The sequence below is a fragment of the Galleria mellonella genome, unplaced genomic scaffold, assembly GCF_026898425.1.
Source record: "Galleria mellonella isolate WM207_F2 unplaced genomic scaffold, CSIRO_AGI_GalMel_v1 utg57, whole genome shotgun sequence".
In the NCBI taxonomy this organism is placed as follows: Eukaryota; Metazoa; Arthropoda; class Insecta; order Lepidoptera; family Pyralidae; genus Galleria; species Galleria mellonella.
Window position 1 is genome coordinate 10,445,416 of NW_026442119.1, and position 13,237 is coordinate 10,458,652.

At 35.0% G+C, this 13,237-nt stretch overlaps 1 protein-coding gene across 5 annotated transcripts in view; it reads right to left on the bottom strand.

The window, feature by feature from the left end:
* Nucleotides 1–7,549: 7,549 nt before the first annotated feature.
* The window catches only part of LOC113509774 (uncharacterized), a 54,951-nt gene continuing 49,263 nt past the window's right edge, over nucleotides 7,550–13,237 (bottom strand). For all 5 annotated transcript variants that reach the window (XM_052899331.1, XM_026893190.3, XM_026893191.3 and 2 more), the window contains exon 3: nucleotides 7,550–8,908. In XM_052899331.1, coding sequence (XP_052755291.1) covers nucleotides 8,426–8,908 — 483 coding nt within the window. In that variant the 3' untranslated portion in view covers nucleotides 7,550–8,425. The remainder of the gene's footprint in view (nucleotides 8,909–13,237) is intronic.

Below are 13,237 nucleotides of genomic sequence, written 5' to 3' on the forward strand. Positions count from 1 at the left end.
GTCCTAGGTGAACATACAGCTGGTTTTCAGTGGCACCAAAAATATATATATAAAAAAAGGGGGGAGAGAGAGGGCACTATTTATAATATTCATGATAATAATTAAAACAAAATTACAACTAATAAATACAAACCAATTACATATACTAGAAAGAACAAAATAGAATAAAATAACATTAATAAATATAAAGATTAAACATATATATACAACTACTTTGCCGTAAGATTTATAGGTTAAATAGTACATAGATAATTCTTGTATAGTTTTTTAAAGGTGAATAATGATTTGGCGTTCCTAACTGGTGGTGGAAGATTGTTCCAGCATTTCGTAGCAGCGTACTGGAAGCTACCACGAAAAGCAGCTGTTCTGTATCGTGGACAAAGTAAAAGAGAATTTATTCTTATGTTACGCTTTGAAAAATTTAATTTATCATACAGATATGAGGGCTTTTTACTGTGTATTACGCCAAAAAGCAATGAAGCAAAATGTAAATTTCGACGTGCTGTCATATTTAACAAGTTATTCTGTTCCAAAAAGGGAGTGATATGAGCACGACGAGCAATAGGAAAGCAAAATCGAGCACATGCGTTTTGGATACGTTGTATCATTTTCTTAGTTCGAGCTAAAAGGCACTCCCCAAACACATTATCAGCGTAATTAAACTTAGACAACACTAACGCTTCGCACAGTTTGATTTGAATATCAAAATTACATCAAAACAGGAGCAAGAAAAAAACTTTGGATTTGCACATTTTGAATTCTGAAAACTTTTCGACTAAAACGTTTTCTTGTTCAGTGATTAAAATCTAAGAAGCAATTTTTCATACCCCTTTAACGGTTGACAGGTGTCTAGTTTTTATTTGTGAGAGAATAATGGAATATATCTTATGTTAGTCCGTATTGATACAAATTTATAATTGTAAAATAAATTTTTATCGAAAACATTTGAGTTTATTGCCTGTTCTTATCAGCTGAAGTTGCATTCCCGAATGCACATAGATTGGCGAAGTTTTACAGAAATATAAAGGGGTAGGTATATAAGGTTTCAAATGACAAACAATTTATAGACTTATCTTAATATATGTTATATTATTTAAAAAATAAACACTTTAAAGAATGAATCATTTATTCTGTATACTATGATTTACTTATAAAACGGAAAGTAATAATTATATTATTAAAATTATTATAAAATTTGTATAAATAAAAAAAAAGCAAAAATAATTACTTTACATAAAAGTAAATTAAGTAGTTCTCACTGGAAACCATCGTGCTGAGTTCCAGTAGTATTCATCACGATAAGCTAACTGCCTAACCTAAAGCCTTTTCATTTTAACTTATCATTCCTTACTAGTGCCCCACCAGTAGTTAATGTTAGCACAGGCAGTTATCATTCCATTATCATTCGTTAAAAAAACCACTTTTCAATCGCCAAGTAGCTGTGCTTAGTTTTGGTTTGAAGGGTGAAATATTGCAGTAAAATTTAGGGTACAGAAGTCAAAATATACTCTTCTAAGATGGTACCGTGTGTGGGAGTTTCTGTTAGCCTCAGAGTGTATTCTGCGGTTAACATGGTTCTTCTATAGATGACGGTTATCATGTTCCATCGAAATCACTTTAGATAGTAAACTAACGTTTGGACTTCACATAAAGCGTGCCCGCAATAAAGCTGCAATCGTTCTTGAACAGATTTATCCTTTCGTCAACAAGCATAGTGAAATGTTGCTTAATAATAAGCTGACATTACACAAAGCTTTAGGCCTATCCTCACTTATGACAGTCCCGTATTCGCATATGCAGCACTCTGCTTTCTTAAAAGGGTCTAGATGTTACAAAATAAATCCCGACGATCCCATCACTGCAGAAAATACTCTTATCATTCTTCCCGCCCCGCCTTATCTTCATTATCATACACATACGAGTACACGGCGACACTGTTCTCGCTAGTGAGGGCGAAGACCCCAACCACACACTTCAGCGCCCGGGTACTTAGTTCCGGCACTTTAGTCGATCCGAAACAACCCTCCTGTCCCTTCAGGTGGAAATTGAGATACAACGGCCTGAGCCGAGGTTCGAACCATCTCGCTGTGCTCTCAGACTATTTAAGGTATATCCGGTGGGCAGAAGACGGTGAAAGGCTGCTCGATAAGTTCTTCCGCGAGGTTGGAGTACAGTCTGCTCTCGCCTCGTTTTTACATTAGTAGTTGTTATGTTAATGTAGAAAAGTTTGCAACAACCAAAGAATGTGTCTTACGTCGCGATGATGTTGGAACTGATGTTGGATAATCTTTTCCACAGATATTATAAAAATATAAGTACTTTTTATAATTTTTACTAATAATAAAATTATAAAAAGTATTGTTTTTACTAATAATAAAATTATGAATAAGAAAGCGAATGCATTTGTTTGTCTTGGTGCCTTAATCGATCGATCAATCTTCATGAATTTTGGTGTACATTACTATATTATTTGTGATGGAGAAGGACGTAAAATATTATTTTATTCGGTTAATCAATATATCTATCTAAAATAATTAAGGTATTAGTTTTTTTATTCTACTGAGGTTATAACAAGCATACAGCCCACCTAATGGTAAGTAGTTACCGTAGCCTATGAACGCTTGCAATATATTTTAGAAACCGCACTGTACGTGACCATCTGAGCTCTCAGGTATGAGGATGAGTTCCCTGTCGATGTTCGATGGAAGACAGCGGCCGTGAGCATCATACTGAACAATTCATCTGAGCACAGTCCGTTGTATGAGCAGAACACGCAGAGTAAGGCAAAATTTCTCCTAAGACAAGAGTTCGATACTGCTTGTAAGTCTGAGATCATCGACAATCCAGTCGAAGGGTTCTAGTTGATATCTAGGTACTCCCGCCCGTAAGTGTCAGCAATACTCCATTTAGGGCCGGATTTGCAATTTATAGAGCATTAATCGTTGACCCGGCGTGAAGTATTTATTGCTTCGCTCTATTAAGCACACCGAATATAGTTAGAGAATTTCTTTACAAAACGCTTAGGAAAAGGAAGACTTCTCGCTAAATGATCTAATATCAATGAAAGCACAAAGCGTAGCTCTTTGCTATGATAACCCAGGATAGGGCGATCTGGTGCCGCTGTATAAATATAAGAAAATTGGATCTTAAACAGTACTGGGATTAAGGATAGAAAGAAGTTAGAAAAAATAAATATGTTGCTTTGTTAAAGTTATCAATCTCATTGCTCGCAATATACCCTATTATGTCGACCTCCACGTGGTTCCTATTAGAACCCATTGTGATTGATTTATTGTTGAATTCGTTACGATGGTCCAACTGACCTGACTGATCAGGGGGGAAAGGGATTATCAGTAATGAGGTCTAATTGCCTCATTACTAACAATGTACCCTCTTAGGTCGACCTCTACGCGGTTCTCCCTGGAAACCATCATGGTTAATTCTTGTCGAATTCATCATGGTGGGCCAACTGAGCTGCAGGCATTCTCACCTATGATCTTCCACTGGTACCTCGCCGGTGTACACCAAGAGCGCGGGTGGGGTTACCATTCCATTTTCATCCATAAAAAAGACCTGCTTTATCATCATCTAATATCCTTTACTGGTACCCTGCCAGTGTATACCGATAGCGCAAGCGGGGTAACCATTCCATTGTCATGCATTAAAAAAAATCTAGATTATACACAGACACTTCAGTACTTAATATTTATTGTATAATATAATAATTATAGTCTGTAGTAGTGTGTAGTGATTTTAAAAAACCAGACTAATCATTAACACTTTTTAAATATTTAGTATTGTCATCTATAAATTAAGACAAGAATTAATTTTATTTTTGCTATTTAACGTATATTATGTAGATTTAATACATAAAGTAATTAACAGATGGCGCTATTACACATTGCCATCTAGTAGTGAGTAGCGAACCTACATCGTGAAGTTGGTATTATTTCAGTATATCAATAGATGTCGCGACCAATCACAAATTTACCTTTGAATATACATAGAAAACAGCATTTATGGAATTAAATTTATATCTCCTTATTTAAGTATGATTACTGTAAAACTAAGCACCGTTGTAATATAAAGATTATAAAGGTATATTAAAGAGGACTTTATTATTGCAGTAATTTTATATATTAGACTATTAAGTTACGTAAGTAAGCGGATAATAATGTAGGTTTGTTGCAGTTTCGCTTGGTAAAATAAAATTTATAGGTTACTTAAAAATGGAGGTGGCTTTAAAGTATATATTTATTTGTATGAACCAAAGTAACACTTTCGCCACTTAATTGACAACTTTGATGATTCTTTTTGTAAACGGTAAATTTTAAATTATATATGTATTAATTTTGTTATGATAGAAAAATTGTTTTTTTTGTGACACATTTATCTCTAGATAATAATAAATTTGTAAATAAAAATCTGATAATAATAGAATGAAAAGATGATAATAATAGAATCTATCTAGATTGCCTTTAGAAGTAAAACGTTCAAGATAAAGGGTATTTCATGCAGTTAGCAGAAAGTTAATTTAACAAGTTGATTATTCGGAAGGCGAGGTTCTTTGAGGGAATTAATATAAGGGTTTCTGGTATCTGAAACTATATGATTTTTGTAACGTTTATTACTAACAATTCTTACATATATTGATGGGGTATTTGTAAGTTCAGTTAGCCCAATGTGATGAATTCACCAGGTATTAAACCATCGGGTTTGGTACCTGGACCAGGTATTAAACCCGATGGTTTAATACCTGGTGAATTTGTTCCAGGGGAACCGCGTGGAGGTCAACCTGATAGGGTATATTGCTAGCAATGGGGCCGCTCTAGTCTCCATTAATAACAATCCCTTGGGGGGAAGGGATTGTTAGCAATGGAGTTTGACAGCCTCATTGCTAGCAATATCAGGTCAACCTCTGCGTGGTTCCCCCTGGAAACCATCGTGAACAATTCTCGTTGAATACGTCACGATGGGCTAACTGACCTGTTTCATCCTCGTCTATGTCCCTGGTGGGCACCAGTGAAGGATGATAGAAACAATGATAGTTATCAGCGTATACCGATGTGCGGGTGTGATATAGCGATATTTCATTATCACCTATAAAAAAAAAATAACAAACCCTTACCCCGGCTGTAAGCACCGACTATTCGGCACTTAAACTGCAAAATGTTTAACAGTAGGCTCCGAACAGCGAAATAATAATTTATCTGAAGATGCCTCATTTAGAGGTGTAACACGTATAGCAAAAAGTGCGTGAACTAAATGGCAGTTGGAGATTTATGGCTAATATGGAAGGTTGTAGTACTTCTGGTAGTAAAAGTGGTGACAGTCACACACATATTAGCTAATAGTAGCGGAATTAAAATAATTCTAATTAATTAACCAGTGATATGGACTTCCGCAAGATAACATCTATTTCAGTAATATATCAAACTAGAAAACAAAGAAAGCAGACATTTCTAAGGGTTCCTTGCGATTAAAAAAGATGATTAATAAGTTTCTGTATCTAGTTAAAGTGCTGCAGAGGGTACAGAAAAAAAAGTTAGGAGTGCTCAATAGGGTGAGACGGTATTTCATGCCGGAACACCGCCTGAAATTATATAAAGCTCAAGTCAGGCCGCATATGGAATACTGTTCTCACCTGTGGGCAGGAGCGCCACAGTACCAACTCCTTCCGTTAGACCGCATTCAAAGTCGGGCGGCTCGAATTATTGATAGTCAACGCCTTACTGTCCGACTTGACCCACTGAAACTGCGCAGAGATGTTGCATCTCTGTGCATCTTCTACTGAATTTATCATGAAGAGTGTTCTGAGGAATTGTTCGGATTGATACCTGCTGCTGATTTTCACCACCGTAAAACCCGCCACAAACTAAAGTTTCATCCCAATCATCTGGACGAGCGGTCTTCCGCCGTGCGTTTTTCAAGGCACTTTCTTCCACGCACAACCATTCTTTGGAATCAACTTCCAGCAGCAGTATTTCCGAACCGATAGGACAACATAACCTTCAAGAAAAGAGTATATTTCTTTTTAAAAGGCCGTCAGCACACCTGCAATGCCGCTGGTGTTGTGGGTGATCATGGGCGGCAGTAGTCACTTACCATCAGGTGAGCCGCATGCTCGTTTGCCCCCTGCGTTGTAAAAAAAAGAAAAAAAGATATATTCGTTGCGCAGTTGAGGTCCGAAGGTTTTGAATCCCGGTTGAACTTTACGAAACGAGTTTTCCTATTTCTCTTAGAAATGGGCTCGCATCTAAATGTGCTTTTAAATGTTTGTTCTGTGGTTTCTAATATACAGGAATCCCACTACTAGGTCTTTTTTAATAGATGGAAATGGAATGGTAACCCCTTCTGCACTTGGTATATACTGCTAAATATCAGCGGATGATGATAGGTTAGGTTGAAGCGAGTCAGTTGGCCCATTACCAAGGCCCTGGGAAGTTGCACGCTTGTCTTCACGCGCTTTCCTTCAAGAGTAGGCGGACACATAACATCAGATGTCTGTCCCAAATCAGAGTCGAAACCACCACTGGTAACTAGGACGTCGCTGCTGAGGTCGCTGTAGCGTTCAAACGGCAGCCAGTGATGTTCAGCACATGGAGAGATGAGCGACACCGTGGTGATTTTAGCCAGAAGGAAACCAGCCATGCGTCCCCCGGGGTGTATGGGTTTGCATGATACATTTTCCCACGTCAAAAAAAAAGGTCAATTGGCCCATCGTGAGGAATTCATCAAAAATTAACCACGATAGTTTTTAGGAAGAACCGTGTGGAGGTCCACTTGATAGGATACATTGCTAGTAAAGGGTTTGTTAGATTTCATTACTAACAATCCCTTCCCCTACCTTTTCCTCCCTAATACGAGGTTAGGTAGTTACGAGTAGGATGTTTGTTAGCTACGCTAGTCGACATTTTTTATAGTTTTATGTATTTTCAATACCATTTTTTATTGTAGGCGTTAATTTTACTTTTTTTTGTACATAATATGTTTCTAAATATGTTCCTTGGGGAAAGTTATTTGGTTTAGTAGTCATGTCGCTGGGTTTTGTTAGATCCTGTTTGTTGCTTTGGATAGATATTACTTTTCATTATCTATGGCTTCATCATCACAGCCGTTAATTGTCTATGATTAATATAGGTCTCCATCATAATGGGTTTTGTTCGTAGTAGCTACGTTTGGCAGGCAGTTTGGTAACTGCAGGCTTTAGTGATGTTTTAAAAAGGACGCTGCTGCTTATACCTTGATCATGAAATTTTCTTAGCTGCCTCTTATGACATCCACATCCTAAGCCTCTCTCTTGGGGGTTTATCAGTAGTTGCTATGCTTGGCAGGCGGATTGGCAATCGCAGTTAGACTTTGGAGATGTTTTAAGAGGGACACTGCTGCCCATCCTTCACCCTCCCTTAGACGTCTCTTACGACACGCACGAGAAAGGAAAGGGTGGCCTATCCCGGCATAGACCGGGACCACACGGGATATTAAAAAACAAATATTCATATTAATATTTGCCTGAGCGAGGAAAAGAAATAATAAATCAAAAACAAAATAAATGGCAGAATTGTATTTTATTTTCTGAACAAAACTTGTCACATATTTGTTGAGAAAAATAAAATTGGCATTACAAAAATATGTAAATATTCACATAGTACCTATACAATATTGTTCGGTAATATTAACATGGTATCAGTTCATTGTTTATTACGAACATATTCTAAAACTAACGGCACAATTCATAGAAACACGGGTATCAGAATTCACTGCAAACACAAAATGGAGATTCGTAATCAAAAATTAAGTAATAAAAAATTATGAAAACAATACAGATAGTAAAATTGTAATAGCGATACATATAAAAAGTTTAGAAAGCACAAATTATAAAAAATATAAGGAATATAAATTTTATATTTAAAAACTATGTTTGCAGTATTTCCAGTAATCCCGAATTTACACGCTTAAATATAAGGTACATAAATTAATATGCTAAAAGTCTTTCTTGGCTACAACGGCATATTAATATGCCTACTAATAATACTATACAGTAAGAAAATAATAGCACACGTATAAGTACTAAACAAATGTTTTTTAAAAACATATGTCAAGATTCACAACAAGTTACAGAATGCATAAGTTTATAAGTTAGAGTTTAAATAAATTAAGAAACTTTACAAAAAAACTTTACGTCAAAACCACAAACAGAGAGATGACGTGGAAATGTTTAAGGAACTTATAAAGACTTAGAAGCTAATCAATAAATTAAAGATTATCCATTAAAATTACTAAATATCACAGAAAATGTACCCAATACTTATTAAACGAAATATCGTATCGTCATGTATTTAGAAATAACAACTCACTAACATTTCATGTACTAAGAGAGCCTAGCCAATAAATAAGTACAAAAAATGACAAACTAATAGAGCATCTAAATATTGCGTCGTTCTAATAGCATCCTTGTTGTACGTTTTCTAATTTTCTGTTTCCTGTGTTGTCTCCTTTTATTTTTCAGATTCTTTTGGAATTTTAAGCACCTTCTGTTTTGTTTAGGAGATATGTTTTTCGAATTTGTTATAATACAAAACCATCTATTCAGAAAATTGGAATAACTTTTCAATACAGTACCGTCGTATTTGAAGCATTCTCCTTCATTCGCTTTAGTTTTAAAGTTTTCTAAATACACTGTGTTATCGTTCACTGGTATAGGTATACTGACGTTTTCCAAATAGATCCTGATCTCTTCCTTAATGCTATATATTTTATCGACGATTTCGTTGAAAGATTTGTTTCGTCTGTCCAAGTATCTGCTGAAGTCTACGTCGACTGCTGTCGTTTCTATCCTCAACAAGAATTCGAATATCTCGTGGTAACTCGTCAATGATTGATACAGCTTCGGCAGTAGATATTTGAACTGTAACAATAGATAGAAAATGTTAATGATTTTGTTTATTAGCTTCATCTACATTGTTCATGTACGAGTAATTAATATTGCTAAGATGTAAAAATGTTTCTCAATGTTGTATATACTCGTATTTATGCAATATTAGAAGAAATTTTAGAAATGAAACAGCTTAAGTCGTATATCAAGATGCAATTTTTTATGGAGTAAGCTGACATTAAACTGGTAAATACAATATACTGGCTGAGATAAAAACTGGGCGGAGAAATTTTTTAATCTTTTGGAATAAAAAGCCATTAAACATTGTCATGGATCTAAAATGAATAACAGTTGCTATATGTAATATAAATGACAATTAGTTTTTTTTTTTTAATGGGTGATAATGGTATGGTAACCCCGTCTGCGCTATCGGTATACACTGGCGGGGCACCAGTGATAGATGACTGATGTGGATGAAAACAGGTCAGTTAGCCCATCGTGACGTATTCAACTAGAATTAGCCACGATAGTTTCCAGGGAAACCGCGTGGAGGTCGACTTGACAGGTTATATTGCTAAAAAATAACAGCATATATATATATATATATATATATATATATTACTTTTGCTTTTTTTAGAGACTAGGCGATTGAAGTAGTTTTTAATCTATTACTAATGTCATTAACTATTGGGGTCATAGAATCTGGGATGTGGATAAATTTAATCGAGTACGTGTAATCGTAGTTTACTGCACATGCCATTTGTGTCGAGGCTGTATTCTGTAGGTATCACACCAATATTCTAACTCCGGCTACTTCGTGTTGATGTTATAGCTTAGTCATTTAGATTATCAATCCATTCGCCAACAGGCTATACTTTGACAAATGTACAGTACGTTTTAATTTAAAATGTCGAATCTTACGTAATCTATTAGCAATCGTTATGTTACAATTAGATAATACTACCGTAGTATGTCACATGTCTTAGATGACGTAGGTGTACGAAAGGTACACATAGCGCATACATATCCCGTCACGTCTATCTCCTATACATATTTATAATATTATTTTAAAGAAATAATTGAAAGTAGTTTCATTTTTTTAATTACTTTTTTTTTAAATATTATTTCAAACAATATATATTGTTTACAAAAACATTTATTAATATATTTGACGTATAAATATTATCCCTGGACTTCACCTGCTTATATTCTGCAATACATACAAATGTATATTTTGGGAAACGTGACCAATACAAATAACTAATATTTTAATTATGTCACTGTAAAGTGTATTCACCGTAATACCTGAAACAGAGTTGTTTACTATCCGCTGACTAATATTTCAGTTCAATCTCATTGTAATGAATATTGAATGAACTCATCTCATTGATGCGAACAGTCACTGTTCCGGGAATTAATCGGTGGACAGAACGGGAGTTCGTTAATTTCGCGACGTCTGAGCCCGGCTGTAGCGCGAACTTCCTTTACAATATCAATTAATATTATTTAATGATTCACAACAATACACATGTAACGGATACCATCGATTTAATATATTGTGTCATCATCCTGATATTACATTATATCGTAATGCTATAAAGCAATTATATGAAAATTAATCGTTAATTTTATAGTCCATAAAACCATTGCAGTTTCCCTCGGCGCGAGAAGGCGCAGAAATATCAGTACCATAATAAATGACTGCGAGTAAATATGGCCAAGTATAAAAGCTGAAAACCCGACAATGAACCGCACAAATGTTTTAAATAGCTGAGCTTAACCTGTGAAACGTGTTGGAGACAAATGCCTCCACTCCGGAATCGTAAGTTCACATTCGTCTCACTTGGACAAATAATGTGTTTTTAACATTTGGTGTTGTTTTGTTAAATCGTAAATACTGAGCAAACACTAACGTGTACAAGTACGACCGCTTAAGTTGGAACTCTTGTCAGCGTGAAAGCACGCCGCCGCGCTTACATATATGGAATGTCAACCCTTTTCCAATAAAGAAACCTTTGCTTATTTCACTAATTTGCTTGAAAACATAATATAGCTGTCTATTCTTTCCAAATAGAATTTCATAAAAATGTAAACAGATGCTACGTAATTGATCCAGCTATAAGACAATCTATTGAGCCCAATATTACTACACATCAAAAATCAATTAAGTGTTTCGATTTGTTATTATTTTCATATAGGGAGGGTTTCTGTCGTAATTTCAAGAAAACTTGGTTTCTCTTTTATTAGTTTTATTTTAAACACACTTTAAAAAGTATCTAAGGGCAAGGGCGCTCTAACAATTTTCCGCTTTATTGTACCACATGAAGTTATGACCGCGTAGAACTTAAATGTGTGATGTTATTAGTAATGAAATCAAAGCAAATATTGGTAAACTAATAATATACGTCAATGTGTCTGGGTTCTTAGGTGGGTCATGTTTCTATTTTTGACGACTGACTATACATAATCCAAATTCACGATTTCCTTAATGGTAAGTATATTAAGAGTACCGGATATTGACGAGTATGTACTATTTAGATATTCGTAATATAAAAAAAAAAAAACAATATTCTAGTTTTTGGCTATTTTGTAGAGAATCCTATTAGGTAATATTATATATGCAAAAGTTTGCAATGATGAATATTCATTTTTACATAAAAATTGCTGAATGAAATTTGGTAAATGGGTAGGTTATATCCTAACTTACACAGATACTTTACTGATTTACGCAGGCGGAGCTGCGGGATATAGCTAGTGATAATGTTGATAATAATCAGTCACTATTTACAAATACTCAGCAGATATTGGGTCCACGTTATTCTTTTGTTGAGCCTTATGTTTTAACGACTCATTTAAGCAGTATTTAATTTTAAAATTGTTCGTAAGTCAACTCAAGTCGGAGCGAAGCTGAGATCACTTGAATTCTAACGCTTTCCTTTGCCCAATGTCAAATATTTGAATTTCTTAAGTGGCCATACATTTACGAACTGTTTTATCGTATGCAAGAAGTGTTCAATATTCATCGCTGTGAGCACTGCTCGCTTCGGCACTGTTGTGTTAGAAAATAATTTAGTGTATGCGCCGCTACAGCGAACGGTCTCGTAATATCTAAGGACACCAAACCCGGACACTTTAAATACATATTTATTGTCTCGCATTAAGTTTTGTGTACTAATTAGTGGGTGTCCAATATGAATACGTAATAGAAAGTATCGTGGTCCAGGTGTGTTCGTTCAGTAAATATAGAGATTTCGGAGAGCCGTTAAACTTTTTATCTGGGTATATGGAGCGCTTTGAGAACAATTGTTGATTTTGAATACAATTATATATGATAACAATGGCAGTATTGGACCGTCTGCTTATAATAACTGTGCCAAAATAATGACACGTTTAAACGGTGCGGTGGCGCGCCGGTTCGGATCGCGTGTGTGAGGCGAAATCGAACGGTGCCAATCTATGCAAATTTCCTTGAAACATTTAACTTGCTCCTTGCTGTGCTTCCTTACTAAATATACCTAATTAAAATACGGCCACGCGATGACAGCCATTAATTGTAATATTTACATCTTATCCTTGTAGTCTTCAATATAATGTGTCAAATGTAAATCTAATTTAGTAACCGACCTGCGATTCCTGATCGCTTCATTCTAAAATTGTCAACTCAGTTATGAATAATACATATCTTATGTTGTTTAATTGAATAATTAAAAAAAAAAACTTAAACGTTATTAGATATTACTTTTTTAATTTCTATATCCAAGTTAAATTGTAGGCGTGCAAAAGATAAATTGATGCATGTACTTAATATAATTTCGCGTAGGCGTGGAGCTTTATAAAATACTTAAAACCACGTCAATTTTGCAAACGGAGAGCGGCACTGATAATTAAGGGTTACCCGTACTAGTTATTGCCCTTAAGTACAATGTGAAGTAAATAAACGTCTTACAAAGGCTGTCCGCATGTAATTTGGTTCGACCAAACCTCATTTATGTTGCAACAGTGAAGTCTGCACGGCTAATGCATGCAGATCTTTTGTTTTAAATAAAGAAAAAAATAAATTAAAAATATCGCAGAAAACATTGAAGGAGAAAAAACGATGGGCTGAACCAGCACACCCTGAGAGGCAAAGAGATTGACTGCTGTGATTATAGTGTTTAGCTCCTCACTCCATTTACTGAACTTAAGGAAGCATATCTTATCAATGTATTGCATCATGATATATCTATTTCATTATATTAATGAATCGTTGTAGGTATATTTATATATTTAATTGTGACGTCACAATAGATTTTTTAACATGTCGCAACAAGTTATATCTGAACAAAAAAAAAATCTCGTTCGAATTAAAATTTGAATAGATCA